At 50.1% G+C, this 26,529-nt stretch overlaps 1 protein-coding gene and 1 non-coding gene across 4 annotated transcripts in view; one reads left to right on the top strand and one right to left on the bottom strand.

Annotated features, from left to right (window-relative positions):
* Positions 1–26,529, top strand: part of LOC111771770 (ral guanine nucleotide dissociation stimulator-like) — a 99,677-nt gene that overhangs the window by 50,112 nt on the left and 23,036 nt on the right. The window contains exons 2-17 of one of the 3 annotated variants that reach the window (XM_070259079.1): positions 10,349–10,459; positions 10,870–12,608; positions 13,808–13,957; positions 14,822–16,896; positions 17,319–17,429; positions 18,182–18,292; positions 19,323–19,504; positions 20,860–21,053; positions 21,196–21,575; positions 22,334–22,549; positions 22,904–23,007; positions 23,510–23,579; positions 24,638–24,706; positions 25,140–25,214; positions 25,768–25,800; positions 26,150–26,271. In XM_070259079.1, the coding sequence (XP_070115180.1) occupies positions 16,771–16,896; positions 17,319–17,429; positions 18,182–18,292; positions 19,323–19,504; positions 20,860–21,053; positions 21,196–21,575; positions 22,334–22,549; positions 22,904–23,007; positions 23,510–23,579; positions 24,638–24,706; positions 25,140–25,214; positions 25,768–25,800; positions 26,150–26,271 (1,793 nt within the window). In that variant the 5' untranslated portion in view covers positions 10,349–10,459; positions 10,870–12,608; positions 13,808–13,957; positions 14,822–16,770. Of the gene's footprint in view, positions 1–10,348; positions 10,460–10,869; positions 12,609–13,807; positions 13,958–14,821; positions 16,897–17,318; positions 18,293–19,322; positions 19,505–20,859; positions 21,054–21,195; positions 21,576–22,333; positions 22,550–22,903; positions 23,008–23,509; positions 23,580–24,637; positions 24,707–25,139; positions 25,215–25,767; positions 25,801–26,149; positions 26,272–26,529 lie in introns of all 3 variants that reach the window. The other 2 variants (XM_070259080.1, XM_070259081.1) reach the window with 2 other exon arrangements.
* MIR8923-2 (microRNA mir-8923-2) lies at positions 21,256–21,380 on the bottom strand. Its single transcript, NR_127930.1, has one exon. It is a non-coding gene; the product is annotated as a microRNA 8923-2 (primary transcript).

Here is a 26,529-nt window from a genome sequence, read left to right as displayed (position 1 = left end):
TTCCTCCTTTCTTCATCAAAGTCCAGTGTTCAAAGCCAAATGATAGCTTAGCCTTGTTTCTCATGGCTTGTTTCTCAATTTCTCTGTTAAAACTCATAGAACATTGCGTTTGTGAGTAATCTTTTAAGTGTTTCTGACTGTAGGTGTGTGCTTATGGTCCTTGAATCAGCAGGTGGCAATAAACCATTCCCGGGGTCCCCAGACACTGGAGCTCTGGACCTGGGATACCCATTTGCATCGCTTCCACTCCGCAGCCCGTTCAACACCAGCAGGTCTGTCATCTTCCTCTCTTCCTGGTCACTTGTGCGCCCTTTGAAGCCCAAGGCTTCCTCTCATTGGCACGTGACTCTCCATCTGACCTCCTTTCCTAGCATCGCATTGATTCCCTCTCCACTTGACTGCAGACTTCTTTCTCACAGCTCCCCCACGAGCTCCTCTGTCCCCTCCTGCCCGGCCCCACTGCCACCCTCTGAGTTCAGTCCTCCTCGGTCTCCTGCCTGGACTGGAGAAGTACCCTAACCACTGTCCTCTGCCTCAGTCCAACTCCCATGTGGCTGCTGCAGTGACATTTCTAAGTGCTCATGGGAGGGTCAAGGGAGCTCTAGATACACAACACGAATTTTACTTGTTCGTACATTACATGATGAACGGCTCAGGTGCTGCTCGCTCGTTCAGCTGTTACAGATTGTAAAGATTCACTGGTCTCATTGCTTTAGCATTTTTTGTAAAAGTACTAACAATAGTAATTCCATGCTTTTATCGCAGGATTCATCTTTCTGGCCCCGTGTGTAGTGATCAGTCCCAGTCGCTTGTGTTCATCCTGGGACCTGGAGATGCCACAGTGACCTCCCGGTGTCTGTCCACACCCACTCCTCTGTTGCTCACCTTCTGTGTCCGGCATCCAGTTTGGGCGTTGACTTGAAGCAGCTTTTTTAGGGAAGCCAATCATGAACGCAGCCCTGGGCTGGAACCCTGGGTTTGCCTGTGACTTGTGTGAGCTTGATTCAAATGCACAGTCTGAGCAAGGCCTTGGGTGTTATCTGTCCCTCTGCAGTCATTCCCATGTCATCTTTCCTTCTCCCTACTGCTGTCATGACCTGCTCTGCCGTTGTTTTCAAGGAATGGCAGCTTATGGCCCTCCACAACTTTAGTGGTACCACCTGTGGTTTCCTTTCCGTCATTCTTGGATGTTTTTTCTCCGTACCTTTTGAGATGCCCCTTGTAGTCCATACCTGTTGCCCTTTGACTTGAGATCAGTACATCTAAAGAATTCTCTTCCTCCTGCATGGAATGAAAAGGAAGGTTGGCAGGTTTTTCTCCATCACCTTTTTTGAGTCTGGAAGATGCCCATAGAAATGAGGCTTGAGGAGAGTATGAAGAGTCTTAAGGAAAGCAGTATTTGGGTGGTCTTTGGAATAACATCTCCCTAGGCGAAGATTTTTCATGAAGGTATTGACATGAGGGAAAATGGGCTTAAAGAAATAAGGAGCATCAACTGCTTTCCACGTAAAGGCTATTTTACATGGGGTTCATGGCCTTGTTATGTTTTTTAATTCAAGCTCCTTATAGAGATCTGTTTTTTACCATCAATAAATATGAGGATCTTGCTTGATTGCCTTGTGTCTCTCATCCCTCGTGTTCTCTCATGGATTCATGGGCGGGGGCCTGAGGGACTGTCTTTTTGATAACTTCCTTTTTGAGAGTTTTCATGATTTATGTGTAGAAATGCCATTGAGTTTTGTGTGCCATCTTTGTATCCTGCTAGTTTGCTGAATTCATTTATTAGGTTGAGTAGATTTTCAGTGGTCTCTATAGAATTTTCTCTGTATAAGAGTATATCATCTGCAAACAGTGATAGTCTTACTTCTTCCTTTCCAATTTGGATGGCTTTTATTTCTTTTTCTTGCCTAAATGCTCTGGTCAGCACTTCCAGTACTATGTTGAATGAAAGTGATGAGATCACACATCTTTGCCTTATTCCTGATCTGACAGGAAAAGCTTTCAGTCTTTCAGCATTGAGTATTTTGTTCACTGCGGCTTTTTCCTATATGGCTTTTAATATGTGGAGGTCATTTTCTTCTATTTCTATGTGTAGAATGGTGTTATCATGAAAGGGTGTTGTATTTTGTCTAGTGCTTTTCTGCATCGATGGAGATGATCGTGTTTTTTCTTCCCTTCCTTTTTGTGATTGGCCTGTTGCATTGATGAACTTTTGTATGTTGAACCATCCTTGCATTCCAGGAACAAATCTCTCTTGGTCACATCGTATACTCTTAATGTGCTGGTGAATTTTGTTTGGAAATAGTTTGTGGAGGATTTTGCAACTCTAGTCGTCAGAGGTAATGGTCTGCAAATTTATTTTCTTTAGTTGTCCCTGTCTGGTGTTGCTATCAGGGTAATGCTGGCCTCAGAAAATGAGTGTGGAACTATTCTCTTTCTTTCACTTCTTTGACGAGTGTAAGGAGGCTTGTTGTTAATATTTCCTTATAAGTTTGGTGGAATTCACCAGTACGTTATCTACTCCTAAGTTTTCATTTGTTCGGAGAATTTTTTCAGATTTATTCAGATGTTAGTGACGTAAAACATATGTCAGTTTAAGGTGTGAAAGACGATGATTTGATACAGGTATGTGTTGAGAAATGATTGCCCCAATAAGGTGAGTTAGCACCTCTATTCCATCACATAATTAGCTTTTTTTTTTCTAGTGATAACTTTTAAGATTTACTGTCTTATAATCTTCCAATTATGTAATACAGTATTGTTAATTATGGTCACCATGCTGTACATTAGATCCCCAGAACTTACTCATTTTATAGCCGGAGGTTTGTACACTTTGACCCACATGTCCCCATTTCCCCCACCCTGCAGACCCTAGCAAACACTATTCTCCTGTCTATTTCACTGAGTTCAGTTTTTTTAGATTCCATGTAAGTGAGAACATGTAGTATTTTTCTTTGTCTGTCTGACTTATTTCACTTAGCATAATGCCCTCAAGGTCCATCCATGTTGTTGCAAAAGGCCAGATTTCATTGTTTTCTATGGCTGAATAATATTGCATTCTATATTATATTTGTAGTTACATATCTATATATCACATTTTCTTTACATATTTATCCATTGGTGTGCACTTGGATCATTTCCATGTCCTGGCTCTGTGAATAATGCTGAAATGAAGATGGGGATGCAGACATTTCCTCAACTTATTGATTTCAGTTCCTTTGGATATACACCCATGAATGGAACTGTTTGATCCTAGAGTAGTTCTGTTTTTATTTCTTTGAGAAGATTCCCCACTACTTTCCACTGTGGCTATAGCCATTTACCTTCATGCCATCAGTGCACAGGGTTCCTTTTTCTATGCAGCGTCACCAGTGCTTTCTGTCTGTCGTCTTCTGGATAACCAATTTGGTAGGTGTGAGGTGATAGCTCATTACAGTTTTGATTGCATTTCCCCAATGGTTAGTGATTATGAGCATCTTTTCATGTACCTGTTGGCCATTTTTATGTCTTCTTTGGAAAAGTATTCAAGTCCTTTGACCATTTGTAAATCATACTTTTGGTTTCTTTGCTCTTGACGTGTAAGAATTCCGTATATATTGTGGATATTAACCCCCTTTTTTTGGCTGATTGTTTCTTTTGCTGTGAGGAAACTTTATGGATTGATGTAATCCCACTTGCTAAGTTCTGCTTTTGTTGCTTGAACTTTCGGTGTTCCATCCAAATAATCATGGCCAAGACCAATTTCAAGGGGCTTTTCCCCTATGTTTTCTTGTAGTAGTGGTACCGTTATGGGTTTTACATTTAGGTCTTTAATTCCTTTAGAGATAATTTTTTAGAGTGGTGTGAAATTGGGGTCCAATTTCATTCTGCATGTGCTTACCCAGTTTTCCCTACACCAATTATTGTAGAGACTTTCCTTTCTGCCTTGAATCTTCTTACCTCAGATGTGAACTGTTTGCTGAGTGTATGTGTGTGGTTTTACTTCTGGGCTCCTGATTCTGTTGTGTGGGTCTATGTGTTTATTTTTAAACCTGTACCTTACCATTTTTATTACCATATCCTTGTAATAAAGTTTGAAATCAGGAATTGTGATGTCTCCAGCTTTGATTTTCTTTCTTGGCATTGCTTTGGTTATTTGAGGTCTTTTGTGGGTCCATAAGAATGTTAGGATTGTTTTTCCTGTTTCTGTTAACAATACCCTGGGAATTTTAATGGGAATTGCGTTGAATCTTGAGATGGCATTGGATAGCATTGGGTGGTAGTTTTAACACCATTAATTCCTTCTGATCCGTGAACGTAGGATGTCTGTCCATTTCTTTGTGTCTTCTTCAATTTGTTTCATCACTGTCTTATAGCTGGCAGTGTATAGATGGTTCACCTTCTTGGTTAAATTTATTCTTAAGCATTTCATTGTTTGTGATGCTTTTGTAGACAGGATTGTTTCATTCATATCTTTTTTAGATGGCTCATTGCTAGCATGCAGAAACGCCACTGATTTGTGTATTTGTATCCTGAAGCTTCACTAAATTCATTTATTAGTTCTAACAGTTTAGGGGAAAGTCTTTAGGACTTTCTCTAAATAAGATCATACCGTCTGCAAACAGAGGTACTTATATTTCTTTCTTTGAGGTTCGGATGCGTTTTATTCCTTTCTCTTGCCAAATTTCTCTGATTAAGCCTTCCTAAGTCTTGTTGAGAGTGGGCACCCTTGGCTTGCTCTCGATCTTTTGCAAGAAAGCTTTCAGCCTTTCACCGTTCAGTATGCTCTTACGTGTGTGTTTGTCGTGTACACCTTCTATTAAGTTTGTGTATGTTCCTCCAATAATCAATGTATTGATAGTTTTTATCTTGAAGGGGTGCTGGATCTTGTCAAATGCTTTTTCTACATCTGCTGAGTTAATTTTCTGATTTTCACCTTCATTCGATTAGTGTGGCATGTCACATTTATTGATTTGCAAATGTTGGACTTGATCATGTTGTATGATCCTTTTTTGAGTTCTGATAGTTTTATTATAATCTGCCTTGGAGAAGATGATTTGAGTCTGAAATGTTGGGGTGACGTATTAGCTTCCTGAACGTGGATGTCTAAATCTCTCTCCAGATTTGGGAACTTGTCAGCGATTATTTTTGTTAATCAACTTTGTTTTCCGTTCTCCCTCTCTTTTCCTCTGGTGATCCAATAATGCACAGCTGTTTTGGTTATGGGATCCCATAATTTACATCGGCTTTCCTCACCCCATTCATGCTTTTTCTTCTTGCTCCTTTGACTGGATGATTTCAAACATCATGTTTTCTTCTTCACTACTTATGGCTTCTACCTTGTTGAATCTGATTTTGAAGCTGTTTATGGAATTTTTCAGTGCAGTCTTTGTGTCTTTAACTCTAGTATTGCTGTTTGTTTTGCCTTAATGATTTCTATTTCTGTGTTGATCATCTCATTTGTTCTTGCACGATTTTCCTAACTTCCGTTAGTAGGGATCTGAATTCAAGAGCTGACTGAATTTTTCAAGAGCAGTGTTCTGAAGCGTTGGTCAGATAGTTCTTATATCCCCATTTCTTCTTCAGACATTGGAGTTTTATAATTCTCTTTGGTGGTGTTATGGGTCTTTGATTATTCACGATCTTTGTGGCGTTGCTGTGAGGTCAGAAAATTTGAGGAAGTGGGTGCCTCTCCCAGGCTTTACTGACGGGCTTGGGCACAGTGAGCCCATCTTGGGGTTCCATGTGGGCCATCTGGTGGGGTCCCGGGGCAGGCTTGCTGCTGGAGTCCTTGGGCAGCCCGGTGCTGGGGTGAGTGGAAAGCTTGGTGCATGTCATCCAGTCTGGTCCTGGGCACAGCTGGGACCTGAGTTGGTGAGTACCAGCCCTGGAGCATGGGTTTGCACGTGGTGATTGAGAACCGGGGGCGGCAGGAGTCATCCGGGGCCATGGGAGTTGGTTGGTGCTGAGGTGAGCTGGGAGTCTTTGTTCACGGGAGTCTGACAGAGCCAGGTGTCATGAGAGACAGCATGTGCTGGAGTGGGTCAGAAGTCTGGGATCCTGGGAGCCAGCTGGGAGCCAGGAGCTATGGGATCAGCCAGGGGTCGCAGGAGCCAGCAGGTGCCGTTTTAAGGTGGAAGCCTGGGTTCCTGGGAAGCTGTTGGTACCTGGTGCCGTGGGAGCTGTCGGGGACCACCTGAGTCAGCAAGCACATGTGTTAGTTGGGGACCTGGTTGTGGAGGGGCCTGCCAGGAGCCTGTTTCCCTGGGAGCTGCCTGGGGCTGCTGGACCTGTAAGGTGCCCTGGTGAGACATGGGCCTGAGTTCCCAGGAGCCCATCGGGAGCCTGGCGCCCTGGGATCTGCCTGGGGTCGCTGGAGTCAGTAAATGCTGAAGTGAGCTGGGGTCCTGGTTTGTCAGAACCCACTGGGAGCCCTGCCATGGAAGCTGCCTGAGGCCACGGGAGAAAGCAGGCACTGCGTCAGCCACAGTGTGGATCCTCCACTACCCACCAGGAGCCTGGTCCCAGGGACAAAACTTGGGGTCACGGGAGCCACCTCGGGCTGCTGAAGATGGCAGGCACTAGGCTGAGATGGGGGCCTGGGTTTCTGGAGCCTGCTGAGTCCCTGGTGCCAAGGACTCTGCTTGAGGCCACTAGAGCTGGCGTGCGCCAGGGTGAGCCAGGGGCCTGCGTCTGCAGGAGCATGCAGGGCACCAGCAGGTGCATAGGAGTCAGCCTGCTGCTGGGCAGGCCAGCTCTGCGTCTGCGATGAAGTCGGTCCCTCCCTCTCCTCCTTGTGGGAGATTTGTGATCACTGACTCAGCCTCCTTCTCTGTCACTGGTCTCTTCAGTTGTCTGTTTCCTCATGGGTGAGACTGGGTAGGTTGCTTCTAGGAACTTACTCAGTCTGCTGGGTCACCCATTGTGTTAGTGAGCCAGAGCTCAGAAGCATCTCTATGATCTTTTTATTTCTGAAGCATCAGTTGTAAGACCTGCTCTTTCAATTCTCATTTACTTTACTTGCTTCTTCTCTCTTTTCTGAGGCATTCTATCTTCTAAGCATTGGTCCATTTTCTTTTTTCAAAACATTAGCTCATCCTTTTGATCTTTTGCCTTCCTCCTCTATTTCCTTTTTTCTGTTCTCACCTTTGTGACTTCCATCTCTCTGCTAACTTTGGGTTCAGTTTTCCCTTTTTCTAGTGCTGTGTGTTGTCAGGTTGTTAATTTGCGATCGTTCTTTAAGATGTTACAAGTTAATCACTGTAAACTTCCCTCTTAGTATTATTTTTGCTGCATCCCGTAGTTTTGTTGTGTTTTTAATTCTTTTTGTCTTGAGCTATATTTAAATTTCCCTCTTGATTTCCTCCTTGACCTAATGTCTGTGTAAGAGGCTGCTGTTTAATTTCCATCTCTCAGGAATGATGCAGGTTTCCTTGCGATGTTGATTTCTAGTTTCATGCCATTGTGTTCAGGACAGATACTTGGTATAATTTCAGTCGTCTTAATTTTGTTAAGATTTGTTTTGTGACCTCAAACATGATCTCTTCTGGAAAATATTCTGTGTGCTCTTGAGAAGAATGTGTATTCTGCTGCTCTTCAATACAATGTCCTTAGTATTTAATGTCATTTATTTCTGCCATTTCCTTAGTTTCTGTCTGGATGTTCTATCCATTGTTGAAAGTGGGGTCTTGAATTCTCCGACTTTCAACTTGTATAATGTAGTCTTCAGAATACATAAATATCTCTTAGAAGTCAGTAATAAAAGAGAAATAAAACAATTAAAATAGGCAAACGGTTGGAATAGACATTTCTCCAGAAGATATCCAGATGGCCCATAAGCACAAGAGAGATGCTCGATGTCATTCATGATTAGGGAAACGGAAATTCAAACCACAATGTGCTACTGTTTCGAACTCAGTATGTAGGCTGTATTCAACATTAAGGAAAATCACAAGTGTTGGTAAAGATGAGGAGCAAGGGGAGCCCTCATACATCACTGGTGAGAATGTAAAATGATGCAGCCACTGTAGAGAATAGCCTTGCGTTTCTTAAGATCTTCGAGCAATCAGTACCATTGAGCTGGATAGTCCATTGTGAGGCAGCTCCAAAAGAACATGGAAAACATATGGTCACTCACAGGAAAACCTGTCCATGGACATTCAAAGCAGCAGTATTCACAGTAGTCCAAAAGTGAAAGAAACCCAACTTTCTACCAAATTATGAACACATAAAGCAAATGTGGCATATTGATACTATGGGATATAACACAGCCCTAAAAAGGAAGAAAGCACTGCGACGTGCTCAGCCCTGGATGATCCTTAAAAAAAGTGTCTAATTGAAGTGGTACACAAAGCCACAGGTTCTTTGATTCCATTTGAATGAAATGTCCAGAATACCAAATCCGCAGGGAGAGGAAACAGATGAGGTGCTTCCATGGCCTTGGGTTAGGGCAAAGCACAGAGGAAGTGAGTGTGGTTTCTTTTCAAGGTATTAAAACTGTTCTGGAATTAGATAGTAGTGATAGCCACACAACATTCTCATTGTCCTAAACGTCACTGACTTGTGTACTTTCAAATACTTAAAATGGTGTATTTTATGTTGAGCAGATTTTCTTCAGTGAAAATTTGAAATTAGGGTAATTCATGCAGCTATTAGGGGTAAGGCACGGTGTAGCCCTGAGAGTAAACATCTGATTAGGGTCTAGTAGCAAGTACGAAAATCACACAAGCAACAGTCTGAGATCCAGTCCATAGTCATGGTCTCCACCTTGAAAAGACCAGCCAAGAAAATAGGTCAGTGGTCTTGGGGGCCCTGGGAATCTGTTCAGAGATCTCGGTTATACTCGACAATATTCTCACCTCTTGGACCCTCTGGTGTAGGTAGGTTTGAACTTGTCAGTTGTTGATGTACATGCAGGTGGTAGACCATGGGAGGGCCCCGACCCCTCCTTCCTTGGCCAGTAGAGATAGTCTGAGGCCAGGTGGTTTCCTAAAACCATTTGGCAGAGACTTAGACGACTGTCCTACAAGGAGTAGAATAGAGTCTCATGGAGCTGCTGTCCGTGTTGGGTTGTTTGTCCACACTTCTGGGTGGCCTCAGTTACCTGCTTTTCTGTGGCTAGGGCCACTCCTCTATGCCAGTCCAGTCATCCTAGTAGAACAGACATATCTCTTTGGGTCGGTGGTAGCCTGTCAGGGCAGGAAACCCAGGGACTCCTGGTCTGTGGGGTGCACCTCTAGGGGCAGGTCGGTGGAGACAATGATGTACTGCAGAACATCGCCTGGGGAAAGCTGGTCAGAGGATGTCGGGGAGAGCGGGGTACCAGGGAGCGCCTTGTGACGTGCGCCCACAGGAAGACCCGAAAGTGGACGTTCCCACTTTAAAATATTCACAGGGCTCTTGGTGGTCAAACCAGTGATTGGTGCCCATCTAGTGGCTCCCTGTGCTCTACGATTCCAGGTGATACAATCAAAGCGTGTGTGGGCCAAGAGCTGCTTGTGCCCGGGCACAGAATCACCAAGGTGGCCTCAAAGGCTCCCCCAAAATGACTCCTCAAAAAACAGCTGGGGCAGAAAATGTGTGGAGTATTTTGAAGGGAAGCTTGGGGCAAAGATGCTGTTCGATGGAGCTGGCTAAAATTGAGTTTCTCATCAGGGCAGGCACTTCAGCTGGGGTACCGGTGATTGGAGGCCGTGTGACAGGCTCACCAGTTTCTGAGTCCCGATGCTGGGCAGCCCGTTCAGCCCACTGGACTGATGAAGTGGTGCTTACGAAGCCTCTTGCTGGCCTTGTGGAAAGCAGGGCAGTGTGGTGGGAGAAGTCGTGATAGTGTCAGAGGGAGTCATGGCGGGGATTGCGGTGTGGAAGGGGGAGAACTGGAGGCAGGTGCAGTGGATGTGTGACCAACAATGGTCAGGAAGGGAAACCCGGGTGTACCCGGGGCCAGCAGGGGGCCAGCAGAGTCAAGTGTCAAAACCAGACGGCGGGCCCCAAGAGGAACCTCTTACGCTAAGCCCCACCTCACCAAACTGAGTCTTGACTTCATTAGATTTTCGACTCTCCCGGAAACAGAATCTTAAACCAGTGGATTAGGAATCCCCCAATCAGCCCTAGGTAGGTATTCCACATCATAGACTGCTGCTGTCCCCTGAGGAAAGTAACCTTGCAATAACCGAGCGATCTTCCCGCCTGCTGTGACTTCTTTTTCTTCTCCCTTTTGCCTTTCAAAGTCTTTCATTCTGTACAGCTCCTTGGAGCTGCTTTCTATCTGCTAGTTTGGATGCCTCCGGATGCAGGAATTGGTGAATAAAGCAATGAAGTTCTTTAGACTTACACAGTTGTATTTTCTTTCTTAACGGCTTGGTGGCAGCAGCGGGATTCAAAGGACACTTCTCATGGCTTCGGGGATGAGAAACACAAACATTGGTACCCATGAAGCCTTTGGATTCTCCATCTTTTTTGCTGTCTCTGAGGGCTGTGGGTAAGTGTCTCGTGCATCTCAGCTCCACTCTCCTTGCATTGAGCTCCTGAGCTAAGTGACTTTCCAGGCGCAGGTTAACGGGCCAGTGTAGTCTGACAGGATGCTCTAGCAGAGCATCTGTCTCAGCCCTGGGTTCGTCCACAGTGCCAGTCAGAGTGGTAGCAGGCAGCTGGAGCTGGCATATGGTTCCCTGAGACACTGAGTCTCTAGCCCTTGGTTAGTCCACAGTCCCAAATTTGGTGGGGTCCGCTGGTTCTGCCTGCAGTGCCGACTGTTAGGGTCTGCTGGTTCCGTGCGTAGTTCTGGCCAGGGGAGAGGGTGGCACAGACGTGTGCTACATCCACACCCAGTCCTTGAAAACTTCCCACATGCATTTGACACGCATTTTTCTCTCCCTTGACTGGATGCAGATGTCGATGAGTTCTGAGGAAATGCTGAAGGCACAGTGTGGAGGAATTCTGGGACCCTGCGTGACTACTTGGAAGAGTGCTGTCCCCTCCACCTGAACAACCACCCGGCACTACCAGAAATGAGAGGTGTCCTGTGATCGTGGATTGGAAGCCTCCTTGTTGTTAAGATGTCAGCTTCCTCCAAAGAGATGAACCAATTAAATGCAGTCCTTATCAAAATCCTAATGACATTTTGTGCTGAAAGACACCCATCCTAAAATTCATATGGAATCTCAAGTATGCCCAGATGTCTAAAATAGTCTTGAAAGGAAGTACTAAGTTGGAGGACTCTGTTTTTACTGATGTAAAACTTGCTACAAACCTACGATATCAAAACAGCATTGTAAGGGCATAAAGACAGACACATAGAGCATCGGAACAGAATAGAGAGCCCAGAAATAAGGTGGCCAAGGTTGTTCAACGGGGAAAAGACAGTCTTTTCAACCAGTGGTTCCTGAAAAAGTGGATATTTTCATGCAAAATCTAAACTTGGATTCTGACCTCACGCCAGATATAAAACTTAATTCTCAATGGATCAAGACCCAAATGTAAGAACTGAAACACTTTGAGGAAAACATGGGACAAAACGTTTCACAATAGGACTTGGCAATGATTTCATGGATATGACACTCAAGGCATGGGCAATAAAAAACAGAGTACAGACGCCAAAATTCGTGAATATTAAAACCTTTTCTGCCTCTGAAGACAACCTCAACAGAGTAAAAACACAACCCATGCAGCATGGGAGCCCATATTTGCAAATGATCTATCTGACAAGGGCTGAATCTCCAGAATAGACATAGAACTTCTCAACTCAACAACAAAAAAACAAACAACCCAAATCAAAAATGAGCAAAGTACTTGAATAGACTTTTCCTCCAAGAAGATACGCAAATGGTCAACAAGCATCTAAAAAGATGCTTAATGTGACTAATCACTGGGGAAATGTAAGTCAAAATCTCAATGAGACACCACCTCACATCCATGTGACGGCACCCCCAAAAAACAGACAGTGAAGAAAGGCATGCTGGCAAAGATGTGGAGATATTGGACCCACGTACACTGTGGCTGGAATGTAAAATGGTATAGCTGCTGTGGAAATCAGCATGGCATTTCATTAAAACAATTAAAAATAGAATCACTAAATGACCCAACAATTCTACTACAGGATATATACACCTCAGAGCTGAAAAGTTGGTCTCAAAGACATATTTGAACACCCATGTTCACGGCATCATTGTTCATGATCGCTGAAACGTGGAACAGCCGAAGGATCCATCCAGGGATGAATGGAGAAGCAACATGGGCATGTATATATATACAATTGCATGTTATTCATCCTTAAAAACTAAGGATATTCTGAGATATGAGACAACAGGGATGAACCTTTAGGAAATTATGCTAAATGAAATCAACCAGTCCCAAAAATACTGGCCTTGTGTGACTCCACTTATATGGCATTCCTGAAATGGTCAGATTCAGAGAGACGGACAGCGGATGCTGTTGGCCAGGGGCGGGAGCAGGGGAAGGGGAGTGACCGATGAGTGGGGACAGAGCTTCAGTTCTGTGGGGTGACAAGAGTTCTGAAGATGGACTGTGGTGATGGCTGCACCACCGTACGACTGTGGCCAACACACTGAAGGTGCGCGTAAGGAAGTCAATGTGCTTGATGGCGTGCACACAGAAAAATGGGCAGGACGGTAAGTTTCACATTATGTGCGTTTTAAGCCAATACAAATATATTTTCTGTTAAAAGTGCAAATACAAAGAAATGAGCAGAGGATGATTTAGTGTTTCCATTCGTGCTCTTCCATTCTGACCCTGGTGTTTGTCTCAGCCCTTGTACCTGAGGCAACTTTGATCAGACAAATGTTTTCATTCTGGGCCTAAGAGAACCTTGAAATCAGAATTATACAAAACTCTGCAAAATTTTTGTGACCATGTATTTTTCAGAGAAAACATAGTAAGACATTTTTAATATTAAACTTAAGTTTGTTTTATATCAGTTTCAGGTCTACATCAGAATGATTCAATATGTGTGTATATTGTGAAATGATCACTATAAGAAGTCTGGTTGACGTCTATCATCAAGAGTTACAAATGTGTTTCTTGTGATGAGAACTTCTAAGATTTACGCTATTAGTGACTTTCAAAATGCAATATAGTAGTATTAATTCCTTGACTGCTATAAAATAAGCACCATAAAACAATTCCAGTGTATCCATTTTGTTATTAATTCACTGAATCTATTTTTTCTCAGAATCAATTAATTGTTATGCAAATGACTGAATTTCTTTTAATTTACATCACAATGTACTGACTACAGGTTCTGACATTTTAAGTTTTGTTTAGGTGTTATTCTTTCTAGCAAGTAAACTTTCCTGAATCTTATCAGTCATATCAAAATATATTCGGATGTATTTCTTCTTCCATCGATATTTAGTCACTGATAAAGTTCACCGTGTGCCATTTTAACCATTATCAGTTTTGTATGCTGAGGGTGATTTTACCCAGTAATAGACACCGTGTAGGTTCGAAGTCTCCTTGGAGGATAAGCAGTGGGGGGAGGGCAAAGCATGGTACTTGTTTCATTTGCAGAGGGTCCATTTTGACTTTGCTCTTACAAAACGTGTTCTTTGTCCATTTGGGAATCTGAGGCCCAGGAAGTTGGAGGGACTGACCCAGACCTCAGGAGGGGGTCAGAATCCAGAGAATCCGGCAGGGCTCTGGCTTCCTCGGCCAAGGCTCAACCCCTTCCCTTCGGATTTTCTTTGGAAACAGGGACCTCATGGTCCTAGGGGAGCCCTGCCCACCCCGTCCATGGGGGGGTCATCTTCCTGTTCGCATCCAATCATGCACAGGCACACTCACACCGATTTCTCCTGTGTGGACCATGCAGGGACCCCAGGAAAGAGCAGACACCAGGGAAGTGACAAGACGCCGAGGAGAAGGCAGTTGGAGGCAGCTCTGCCATGAACAGTAGCATCCGTCCTCCTGCCTACATGACCAGAAGGCCCGAGACGGACCGAAGAATCCCTGAGGTTTCTAGGTGTGTACCTGTTCCAAGGGCATCCCTGACCCAGCCTGGAGGGCACAGGACTGGGGAGCTGGAGTCCACTTCTGTGGGCACCTGCTACTCTGAGGAGCCGTTCTCCTCTTGTGTAGACATTGGGTAGAGGAGAGAAGACCTTGGTGTCCTCCTGTGTCAAGTGGAGTGCGTCCAGTGGGTGACTCCCTGGGTTCCGTATGATGCTCACGAAGGGTCTGTGGCCCTTGGTTCTCCATCGATGACGCCCTGTGCTCTGAGCACCTGAGAAAATGCTTTCCCACCTGCTGGAGATCCTTTAGAACTGAGAGAGGCTTGGGGGTTCGGGTGGATGAGAACTTGGGATAAGGAAGAACATGCCAGAGCACTGTGAACTAAGGCCAGAGTCCAGGGACAAGACCAGTCCTTGTTGGACTCCCGAGGTCCTCACTTGGCTGGAGAGGAGAATCATTGCCTTGGTTGAGGTCAGGATGCTTCCTGAGAAAAAAGGACACCCAAGTGGAGGGACAGAAAGATGAGGGAGAGGGAGGCTCCTGAGGTTCCTCCCACGGCCTGGAAGCCTGCAGGTCCTGCTCCTTTACCCCTGGGACAGTGGGGAGCCTCTGCCTTGAGGACACCCAAAGAGACTTCCTGTTGGGTGGCTTCTGCCAGGGCTGCAGTGCTGGTGCTGGCCACCAGGGGGCAGGCAACCTCCAGCTTCAGTGGTGCCCAATGAGGTTGCGTTTTCACTGTTGTCACTTCTATTGGGATGTAATTGCCACACAGCACTGCCTAAGTTAACACTGTTGTGTGGTACATTTCAAAATTGCTAAGAACCAAGAAGCTAAACTTCTCATCACAAGCAAACACTTACTTTTCTGTTTTCAGTGACGGATGTTAAGTGAACTGGTGGTGTCATTGCGCAGGCTGTGTGCATCCAGTCCCTGTGCTGACTTCTTAAACTTACACGGCGCCCACTCAGCCTGCCTCAGCTGCTGGAGCAGCGAATAGCTGTGCAGAGGCCTTTCCGGCTGTGCCCCGCCTCAGAGAGAACTCACTCCTCCTGGTACTAGCGCTCCTCTCCACAGTCTGACTTGGTGAAGAGCAGGAGGAGGGGACACGAGTTTCACAATTCTTCACTCAGCGACTGTGCACCGAGCACTCACCCTGTGCCAGGTGCTCAGGTGGGTGTAAGTGCAGGGCTGACAGTGACTGAGTGGTCCCTGCCGGTCAGGAGCTCACACTCTGGAGGGGACAAGGACAAAAGCATGAAAGCAAAGACATGAGAGGGGAAAGAGCCAGCGCTGAGGGGACATTCAGGGGCCTGTGAGGGAGGGCCAGGGGTCACCGGGTAGGGGTCTGAAAGGCCTCACTGGGGCGACATTTCCTGGGACCAGAATGACAAGAGGGAGCCAGCCCTGCACAAGTCTGGGAGCGGCGTGTCAGGGAGAAGGCACCCCTGCTGTAGTCGCTCATGGGCAGAAGGGGGTTTGGCCAGAGGATGTGAGAAAGGTGGCCAGTGTGGCTGGAGGGAGCCTGGGGGGAGAGAGGAGGCGGCGGAGGGCAGGGCCAGATCCTGGGGCCTGAAATCACGGTTCCAGTGCCTTGCATCTGTAAACGGCAAATGCCTCATATCTTACAATTTTTGTGGTTGAGGAATCAGACAGAGATTAGCTTGGTTCTTCTGCTCGAGATGCCTCAAGGCCGCGGCCGCGGCCTCAAGTGATGCTCGACTGGCAGAGGATTTCCTCTCAGGTTCACTCAAAGGAGTCGAGGTGCACTTTGGACTCAGAGCATGGGTTCCTTTCTGTCTGTTGGCCTGGGCGCTGCCTCGGTTCTCTCCCATGTGGGCCTCTGTGTATGGCAGCTCAAAACGTGTGTGCTTGATTCCACAGCTCAGGGACAGGAGAGAGAGAGAGGCACGGGAAAGAGAGAGAGACGGAACTTAAGAGAGGGAATAAGAAAGAAGTCAGAGACTTTCTATGTTTAAAATTTAGACATGACACTCGTCCACATTGGCTGTGTTCTATTGGCGAGAGCCAGTCACTAAGCACTCAGTGGTCACACAGGAATCTGTGAGGGATGTGTGTACCACGGGTGGGGATCTCTGGGAGCCACGGTGAAGGCTGCCCACCTCACAGATCAAGATGAGGCTCTTGGGTCTCTTTCTAAACAGAAGAGGAAACAATGGAGAGGTTTGAATCCAGAGGATGACAGTGTCTGGATTTCATTCATCAACCCTCTCCTTGTGCTGACATTGAAATGAGGCCAAGAGAGGAAGTGCCTGTTGCAATAGCGCATTGCTGAACCCAGGCCTGGTTTGAGTGGTGTTCATGCTACATCCCTTCTCGTAATTCTTCCATCTCTTTGTTTGTGCATTCCTTGCACTTGACACCACCTCACAGGTGGTATGGATATTATTTCATATACACCTGATGATGTCCCTAGCAAGTAGATTCTAGGCGGATTCCCCTTGTGCAGGTTTGGAGACTGGGGAGGCCCTGAGAGGCACAATGAGTTTTCCAGGACAGAGAACTGGTAAGATAAAGGAGGTCTGAATTCTGCTCTGCCTCCTCAAAGCTGGGACCCTCATCACATTCCCAGGGAGCTGTGGCTGGGGCTGTGGAAGCTCCTCATGTAGAGTTAAGAAGAAGACATGGGGGTGGTTTGGGTAGGTCCGATTACAGGAAGCAGCCCAGGTAATGGAATCTTGAAAAAGTGACCTCACTTCCTTGGCGATAGACCCCAACAGATTTAGAACTCTGGTAACCAGGCAGTTAATTCTAGAGACAGACCCCTAGCCAGTTCATCTGACTGGAGACACTTCGGAGTAAAACATGTTTACTTGTTGTGTACCAGTTTTCAGAGGCTCTAGGCTCAGGAAAACCCAGAGTGTGAGACTGTTGTGTTGTTGTGGACATCGGATCAAGCCTCATGGCCAATTTGGCAGGAGGTACCCAAAGGTAATGTGGGGCAGCCCAGGGCAGCCCACTGTAGGGCAGGACACAACTCGGATCCCACCTGAGCAGCCCCATACGTGTGTACGCGTGGGCGCTGTGCGGGAAGGCAGCAGGTGAGGAGTGGGTCCCTCCTGGGCAGGAGGAGAGTGTTATGTGCTGTCAGCCAGGTGAGTCTGTCATATTGATACCCCGGGGCTTGGCTGGCAGCCTGAGCAGCTGGGTGCTGGGATCAAGCTCCTCTGCCCTTGTGTTAATCCTGAGCCGTAGAAGTTTCATCTAGTTTCCTCCCTGGTCAGATGTCTGTGCAGACGTCCCTCTGTGCCTGAATTAGGGAACAGAATTCCTCATGGGGGTGTCCCCCTGTGGCGATGTGCAGGCAGGCCCCTGATGCCTCCTGGCCCATCTGCCGGGCACTGTCTTTCCAGAACTCCACGCAGGAGATCTTTGAAGAGCTACATGATGGGTTCGACTTCTCTCCCTCCCTAGTCAAGGGGCAGGAGCAGCAGGCCGCCAGCAGCATCCTGTGCCGGTCTGAGGTGAGAGCAGGAGCAGAGGGTCTCCCCGCCCACCACCCCAAGATGTTCAGGTTGGGCCTGGAACCCAGGTCCGAATCTGAGCACACCCCTGGTGCCCTCACAGGGCTTTCCCACTGAGTGTCCTACGGCCTTACTCCCAAAGGAGTCTGGGCCTCCTCTCCTCCCCAGCCAGCTGAGGGCTCGGGTGGAAAGACACTCTCCACATGTTTCTTGGAATCGTAGAGGAAAGGTTTACTGTTGTTGTCACTTCTCACGAGGCCATGAGGACCTTAGCATTTTGCTCCTGTTTTGATTGATGTAACTTCCTGGCTGGGAAGCTGTAGCACTCAGCGCCACTGTGCTTGCAGACCTGCTCCAAGCCTCACAAATCATCACACTTGCTAGGCTGATTACACACAAAGAGCATGGGCGTGGATTACAGGATTCTATACATTTCTCTGCACCTTGTCATCTCACAAAACACTTCGAATCAGAGCAGTTTGTTACGTGCTGTAAAACTGGTGAGTCTGTGATATTCATACCCCAGGCTGGCAACCTGAGCAGGTGGGTGCTGGGGATCAAGCTCCTCTGCCCTTGTGTTAATCCCGAGCCTTAGAAGTTTCATCTAGTTCCCTCCCTGGTCAGATGTCTGTGCAGATGTTCCTGTGTTCCTGAACTAGGGAACAGAAATTCTCATGGGGGTGTCCCCCTATGGCGATGTCCAGCAGGCTCCTGATGCCTCCTGGCCCGTCTGCCGGGCATTGTCTTCCCAGAACTCCACTCAGGAGATCTTTGAAGAGTTATGTGTTGGGTTCGACTTCTCTCCCTCCCTAGTCAAGGAGCAGGAGCAGCAGGCCACCAGCAGCATCCTGTGCCGGTCTGAGGTGAGAGCAGGAGCAGAAGGTCTTTACCCCCACCCCCCCCAAGATGTTCAGCGTCGGCCTGGAACCCAGGTCTGAATCTGAGCACACCCCTGGGGCCCTCACAGGGCTTTCCCAACGGAGTGTCCTACGGCCTTGCTCCTGAAGGAGTCTGGGCCTCCTCTCCTCCCGAGCCAGCTGTGGGGTAGGGTGGAAAGACACTCTTCACGTTTCTTGGAATCATAGAGGAAATGTTTAATGTTGTTATCACTTTTCACGAGGCCATGAGGACCTTAGCATTTTGCTCCTGTTTTGATTGCTGTAACTTCCCGGCTGGGAAGCTGTAGCACTCAGCGCCACTGTCCTTGCACACCTGCTCCAAGCCTCACGAATCATCACACTTGCTAGGCTGATTTACACATAAAGAGGATGGCGGTGGGATTACAGGATCCTATACATTTCTCTGCTACTTGTCATTGCACAGAACACGGCAACTCATTGTAGGCCGCTCAGGTCAGGAGCTGAGGGCTTAAGTGACTTCACCATATTCCACAGAGGAGGACATTTTGCACAGTGATTCAGCCTTTCGATGCTGTTGGACCTTGACATGACCCAATTCTGTTGCCATTTGAGCCAACACTGCAGGGCACATATTAAGCGTGTCCGAATAGACTCTAAGTTTTCCAGGTCTGCCATGACATACATCCGCAGATTGGCGGAAGGTCACTAATCATCTCTTTGCTCCTGTCTGTGGTGGGGATGTTCATTGATGACTCCCTGGGATAATGCTCTTACCTCAGGCTCTTAATGCACAGAGGTACAATTGTTCCTCAGGTCACAGAATGCCTTGAAGGTACTGAGTGTTTGTCATTCCCCTAAAAATCAAATTGTACTTTTAAGTCCAAAACCATTTTCAAGGCGGGCTCTCGTCCCTCTTGCACAACTTCCTGAGGTGCTGGGAGGTTCTGGTCTGAGCTCCAGACCCTGATGCTCCTGGTGGTTCATGGTGATTCCACTGACTCTGTGTCCCTCCTTGTCCACGTGGTATGCCAAGGAACCCACCCTATCCGTGGCTGAGGCCCGCACGATGCTGACCCTCAAGGCAGGCGCAGTGCAGAAGGTGGTAGGCTGCCTGCAACCATCTTTCCACGGCAGATCCATCTCCGTCACCACCTTCCCGTGTGTGTACCAGGCCTTCTACCCGACCCCACAGGTCCTGGACCAGCTGCTCCAGAGGTGAGTGCCCACCCCTCCACAGCACAGCAGGGAGTCTCCTACCTAATAAACGTGTGCCTTGGGAACGTCCCCACACCTCTCTGAGCGTCACCTTGCTCATCCAAATAGTGGGGTGGTAAGAGGATGAACCTCACAGGGTCACTGAAGGAAATCACGGGAGAAAGCACGGCAGACGCTTGCCTGGTGCCGGACTCCACAGAAGGGGCTGCTGCTCATGCTGCGTGTCCTCACGCTTACAGCTTCCGTCCCCAGTGAGGAGACTCCCTGCCTCTCCCCTCGCTGGCCTGTGGCCTTCCTGAGTGTGGAAAAGTACATGAAAGCAAACTGTTTTCCTATTGGCAAGACAATTTAGCGAGTCCATCTAGCTGATCCTGGTCCTTGTCTTCGGTGCGGCCAGAGCAGTGGTCTCTGTGGGCAGCAGAGGAGACGCCGGCCCACTCAGAATTCTGGGAAGGCTCTGGTTGGGGTTCATTCATTCAATACCATATGTTAAGCTCCTACTACATTCATACCCTTTCCTACACACTAAGGATGTCCAATGAAGGAAGCAGACACTATCCCTGGGGCTCAATTCTAGCCTGAGAGCTAGAAGCTCACTTCTGGGCATCGTGAGTATTCATGCCCAGAGGACGTTAGATGTCACACCCTCTTGGCCTCCTCTAGATATGGACGCATGCTCTCATAGTCAGACCACGATGACAGACCTCAAGGACCAACTAAGACCATGAGTGGTGTTGGGTCCAGAGGGAGGGCCTCCTGTGTCCACAGAAGGGGCTAGGAGACCATGGGGACTGTGGCTATGGATGGACTGGCAGACCCTGGATCTCACACCTCTTGGGGTTTCTGTGGGAGGCCTGAGGTCTGCGGTCTTCCCTACAGGAGGAAATGAATCAAAGAGACCTGTTCACGGTGTGCCAGTCCCGCCATGGGAAGCAGAGGAGAGGCTGGGCTGAGTCGGCCACTGAGAGACTCCTCGCTTCCACAGTTCCCTCTCCCTCTCCCTGCCCTCTGCACATGCACCTCTCCTAAGCACCGCCACTGGGGCCCAGAACAGTAGGTGGTGAGCAGCCTGGTCACAAATCTGCCTCCAACCTCAGTCCTGATGCTCGAGCGTGGAGGATGGGGCAGGCTATGTCCAGGCCCTTTGGGAAAAGAGTGTCAGGTGGAAGACCAGACTCACACAGGCTCTCTGTTAGATTGGCTGATGACCAGGCCTTCCAGTGCAAGGACAGCCACCCAGGGATTGGAGTGGCTGGTCCACCCTCTGGGGCTCAGGCACAGAGAAGGTGCTGTGGGAACACAGTGTGGAACAGCAGGCCAGGCCTGTGACTCTCTTCACACATGCCTCTCCCCAGTGCCCTCTCTCCCATCTGGGGCCCCCGGCCTCAGGAGAACTCCCAGGATATGTGGCAGATGCTGCGCCACTCCAGGATCAACCTGACGTTGGCGTATCTCCAGGACCTCTTGCCTGGCTCGGTCCTGAAGCACCAGGCCACCCCTCTTCTCATCCAGGTGGACCTTTTCCAGGCCACTGAGTTGGAGACAGAGGGTAAGGGAGACCGTAGGCTTGGAAGACTACCCCAGTGGGTGGGTCACGACTGGGGATTCATTTAAAGACAGTGGGATCTTTCCTGTTTGGGGAAAGGCACGGGGAAAGCAACTTATGTAGCTGACCCTTTCTCTTTCTCCAGCTCCTGCCCCAGCTCCAGCACTTCTGCCAGGTGCAGAGGTGGAAAAGGGGCCACATCTGGAGCTGGACGGAACTCCAGTTCTATTTCTGCCATCACTTCTAGCGCTGGAACCGGCAGCAGCGCCCTCAGCTGCTCCAGACCCCGAGCGAGTGCCATCAGCAGCCCCAGCCCAAGTGCCAGGTCCTGAACTGGACTCAACGGGACCAAGGGGTCTGCTGGGATTTCCACCTCAGGCTCCAGTAACAGCCGCAGAATCAGCTCCGGTTCCAGAGGCTTCCCACCCCTGTCGAGTGACCGGGAAGAAGCAGCCCGATGGGAAGCCTAGCCTCATGGCCTTCTCCCCAAGGGACGTGGCAGAACAGCTGACGGCCATTGACGCGGTGAGCACCCGGGCTCTCAGGGCGGGGTGGGGCAGGCCACCCCTATGCCATCAGCTGGCCCAGACCTGCTTTTCCCTGTGGCGGCTCCTGTGACCTGGGTCCCAATCCCAGCTCCACCACTTCCCAACCATGGGATCTGGGCAACTCCCCAGCCTTCGTGTTCCACCCTCACACTGTAGAGATGGGGACCAAGAGGCCCTGCTGGACAGAGGGGCTGAGCACATGGAGTGAAGTAGAACACAGAGGAAGCCTGGTGGGGCTTGGCCCGAGAGGTCGGGGAGGAGAACTCACTGTGTGCAGCCAGGAACTCAGGCGGTCCAGCCATCTGCTCGGGATGCTCAGCAGCCTCAGCATTTGTGATGCACCAGACGTGTACTTCACTAAAAGGGAGACAACCTGCCAAAGCCTGTGGGTGTAGCTGGCACAGGGGAATGTGCAGCGGAATGGGGCCTGGGACCAAGGATGCTCAGGATGCAGGGAGATGCCCCCTTGGGAGGAGCCAAGCGGAGCAGCCCTCTGGAGCTTGCAGTTTGTGGGGGTGGGCTGTGTGTAAATGCTCCTGTCCTTTCCCCACCAGTCTGGAGTCCTGGGTCCTCCTGTGCTGGGTGCTGTCAGTGGAAGAACAATGAAAGCGAGGGGCTCCCACCACGCTGAGAACACATCCTCAGCTTCCTGAGCCCCTCCTTAGACCGGGGACTCCTGCTTGGACACTCAGCTGGGCTGTGGCAGGGCTGAGTGACACTCCCCCTCCTCCCCAGGAAGTGTTCAAGAACGTCGAGCCCTCTGAGTGTCTGGGCTCCACCTGGGGCAAAAGAAACCGGCCCGGACATGAGAACGTGGCACCCACCGTCTGGGCCACAGTGGTGCAGTTCAACAGAGTAGTAAAGTGTGTCATGACGTCCTGCCTTGGGGACCCAAACGTGACGGCCCGGGGCAGGGCCAAGGTTCTGGAGCGGTGGATCGAGGTGGCCAGGGTAGGCGGGGGGAGACCCTCTCCAGAGCCGTGGAACTGCCCCTTCTCCTTGATCAGCTCTCAGGACTGAAGGCTGCACTCTAAGCCCCTGCACAGTCGCTAGGTCCTTCCTGTCAAGGGCACACTGACCTTGACTCGCATGTCCCAGTGGTGGGATGCTCACTTCCTCCCTGGCTCCTTCCTACTTTGAGCGAAATTCCTCCTCCTGGAAGTGTTACTCTTTGGTCCACCTGTGCCCACCCTGGCGCCCTGGCCCTCTGTCCCACTCAGGAGGGGAGAGTGGAAGGGAGGGGGACTGAAGCCAGAGCAGACAGGGCTCCTGCTCCCCCTCCCAGCTCCTCCTCTCCCTCCTCAGGAGTGCCGAGCCTTGAGGAACATCTCCTCCCTGCACGCAGTCCTCTCGGCTCTGCAGAGCGTGCCCATACACAGACTGAAGAAGACCTGGGGGAAGGTCTCCAGGTGGGGAGGCCTCTCCACAGGAGGACCAGGGGGAGGAGGGCGCTCCCACGTGTCTGCCATTGCCCTCTCGTAGGCTGGAGCTTCCTGGGTGGCAGTAAGCCCTGGGCACAGGGCCTGGGTGGGTGTGCAGTGTCCCTGATCCTCACTGGCAACTTAGGCCCCCAGTTCTGCTTCAGGAATCAGGTTCCCTGGCTGTCACATAGTAGGTTGAACCAAAGTGGAGATTTTCAAGTGTTTGCCATACAGCAGCAGAACTCTGTGCCCAGTGGAAAACCAAACTGGTCAAAATACAGCTGCTGCATAGAAAAGGGAGTGGCAGCCCCAGGTGACCAACATGAGATCCCCCTCTGCAGTCCCATGGTGACGTCAGTGCTCAGAGGACCCCCACGAAAATCCTCATTCAGGCAGTTTGGATTTTCCAGATTCTCATAGAGAAGGGACTTGCACTTATGCCCCCTGCCCCATTGTTCCTGAGTTTCTCCTTTCTCCTTTCCCCCCTCAGGAAGAGCTGCCGAAAATTTAAAAAGCTCTGTGATGAGGACAACTCCCTTAGCTGGGAGCTGCTCATCAAGGTAGAGTGGAGGCTGGCATGTGGAGGGAGAGGCGGGGTGTGTGGAAGGGGGACGGGGCAGGATGTGGACGGTCATTTCTCACTTGGAGTTTCTGTGTACAATTCCAGTCTTCCCTGGATGAACAGGAAGATGGGGTATGTTTGGTCCATGGGCAGGTGGGGGAGGTGTCTGTGGGGTGGGAAGTCCCGGTCATGGCAGGAAGTGGGGGTGTCTGGGCTGATCCCGGAGGGGATGCTGAGCTGGCCGGTTGAGCAGGGGCTGCCTTTCATTTTGGTCCACGCTGTCAGCACTTAGATTCTTCCAGGCTGTTGCATGGATGGGTTGGACGGGCTTATGTTTCTTCCCTGAAGCAGCTCAGTGTGTCTTTAGGAAGCCAGGCCCCCACTGCTCTTTCTGTCTTCACCACTTCTCCACGAGGAGGGCACCCTGCCTGCCCTCGGGATGGGCACTGCCAGGCATTCCCCCAGGCCAGGTGGACAAATGGGCTGCCCAGCCTTGAGTCTGAATGACTGGAGCATGACAGATGTTTGTGCATGTGTGACTCCCCACTGGCCCTACCACGGTCCCTGCTAGTCTGTCCCTGTCAGGAACACTCACCTGGGTCCTAGTCAGCAGTAACTGGTGCCCAGGTGGCTTATGGGAAGTGTCCAGGAAACTGGTGGTGCTCAGTGGATCTTTCCTGAGTGGACCTCATAGGCTCCACATGAAAGAGAAACCGAAGTGTCCTCTCAGCCCCGCCCCACCCTTTCACGCTGGGTGGGGTGAGAGCCAGAACCATGTAGACTGACGCTGAGTCCTCAGGAGCCCCTGCGAGGTAGGGGGAGTTGTCACACTTTCCAGATGAGGAGGCTGACTCAAGGAGGACAGGCGTTCGGCCCAAGGTCACACAGCGAGAGTGTTGGAGCTAGGATTGTTCTAGAATCAGAGTGTGCTGGAGGATGGAGTAGCATGGGTACCAGCTGACTTGGTTCAGACGTCCAGGGCTGAGGTCAGAGGGGCTGAGGAGAAGTGGGGTGAGGGGAGGATGGCCTCCTTGACCCTGTCCTCAATCCTGGCAGAAGCAGCCCTCCAAGTTTGCCACCCTGCTGAGGACCCTGCAGAGAGGCCGGAAGAGGCAGCAGCAGAAGGTGAGTGCGCCTGTGGGGAGGGGCTCCAAGGTCAGAGGAGGGGACTCTGCCCTCCCAGCTGGGGGCTCCAATCCAGAGAGGGGGCCTTCCTCCTGCAGCCCTCCTCCTGTTGCCGCAGAGCCTGACACCCGCCCTTAGAAGTGACCAGGAGGAGGGCCTGGGGAGCTGCAGCAGGGTGGGTCGGGAGAGTGTAGGGGCCAAGGATTAAAGGCCCTGTGACCAGCCAAAAGCAGGCCCTGGGAGGTGACCAGGAGGAGTCTGGTGTTCTTGGAGGGTGAGGGGTGGGGATTGAGGGCCGGCTATAAAGGATTTGAGGCTGCTCCATGTGGGGACCCCGGGCTGGGCCAGGAGGCTGAGCATGAGGAGTTTTCAGGGGAGGGTCATGGGGACACCTGAGACCAGGGGCTCATCCCATCTAATCCCAATGGCACAGGGCATCGTCCCCTTCCTGGGCACCATGCTAACTGACCTGATCATGCTCGACACTGCCATGGAGGATTATGTAAATGTGAGTGAGCCTGGGTGCCAGAAGGGGGTGACCAGGTTGGGACTTGGGAAGACACAGTCACAGCACCAAGACCTGAGTGGTCAGAATGTGGTAACTTCCTGTCATGACAGCCTCCCAGGCTCCCCTGTGGGCTGGGACAGTGTGCCCCTCTTAGGCATGAGGGAACGAAGGTTCCACGTGGAGCCGGTCCCGGGTCCCCAGGCTGGCGAAGCAGCAGAGCTGCCCGCCTGCAGAGCCGCATGGGTTTTGTTGGAGGCGAGAGAGAAGTCGGCCTCCAAGTCAGGCAGCACATTGCTGGAGCTGTCCCTTCCTGCCTGAGGACTCAGCCTCCCTGTCTGTCATCAGAGAGGCTTGGGCTACAGGGTACTTGAGTGTCGGCCCCCATGTCCTCCCTTCTCTGGAGCCCAGAGCCTGGCCTGGGTCCAAGTCCTGTTTTCTGTCATGCCCAGCCCCCTCCTGGACCTGGAGCAGGGCACCATGAGAAGGGGTGCACCCGGGGGCTTGTCATAGCTAGGGGGCTCGTTCTGATGGACTTTCGCTGTCTGCCTTCCAGGGCAATGAGATCAACCACGAGAAAAAGAAAAAGGTGAGCAGCTGTGGCCTTCCATGTCAGGGAGGAGAGGGGTGTTGAAACCAGAGACACCCCTGGGCAGAACTCTCATGGGCTCCACCCCCTGTGTCTTACATTTATTGAGAGTGTTGGATGACAGAGAATTAGGAGACCCATCCAGTAGGGGGGTGGGGGCTGCGGTGGGCATCAAGCGAAACTTTGTGCAGGAGGGGCTTATACCCATCTCTGAGAACAGGTAGGACCTGCATGGAATTGGAGGGAGCAAGGACCCAGGACAAGTCCCCTGCCCCACTCCTCACCCCCTGAAGACCCTGCAGCATCCCCAGCAGGCTCTGTCGGCATCGTCTCCTTTCTCTGGTCCCAGGAACACAGCGTGATGATTGAGATCGTTCAGCTCCAGGAGGCTGCAGAGAATTACAACCTAGAGCCCCAGGAGCTATTCAGGTCCTGGTTCTGGGACATGGAGCAGCTCAGTGAGGATGAGAGGTGAGGCTGGACAGGAGATGAGGAGGAACAGGTGGACTCTCCCTGCTGGCCAGTCCAGAGAGCCTGAGTCCATGGCTCCCTTGTCAGCCCTGACCTGTCCCATGGCTATGGCTAGGGCACCTGGACTCCAGCTGCTGGGCAGATGCTGGGAGGGACACCTGGGCTGTGGATTGTGGGAGGCTCACAGGTGCCACTCTGTCCTGTAGCTACATCCTGTCCTTCCTTCTGGAGCCCCCTTCCTAGTTGGCCAGCAAATCT

The sequence above is a fragment of the Equus caballus genome, unplaced genomic scaffold (assembly GCF_041296265.1).
Source record: "Equus caballus isolate H_3958 breed thoroughbred unplaced genomic scaffold, TB-T2T haplotype2-0000778, whole genome shotgun sequence".
Lineage (NCBI taxonomy): Eukaryota > Metazoa > Chordata > Mammalia > Perissodactyla > Equidae > Equus > Equus caballus.
Note: the sequence above shows the minus strand (reverse complement) of the source record. Positions and strands in the feature narration are given on the sequence as shown.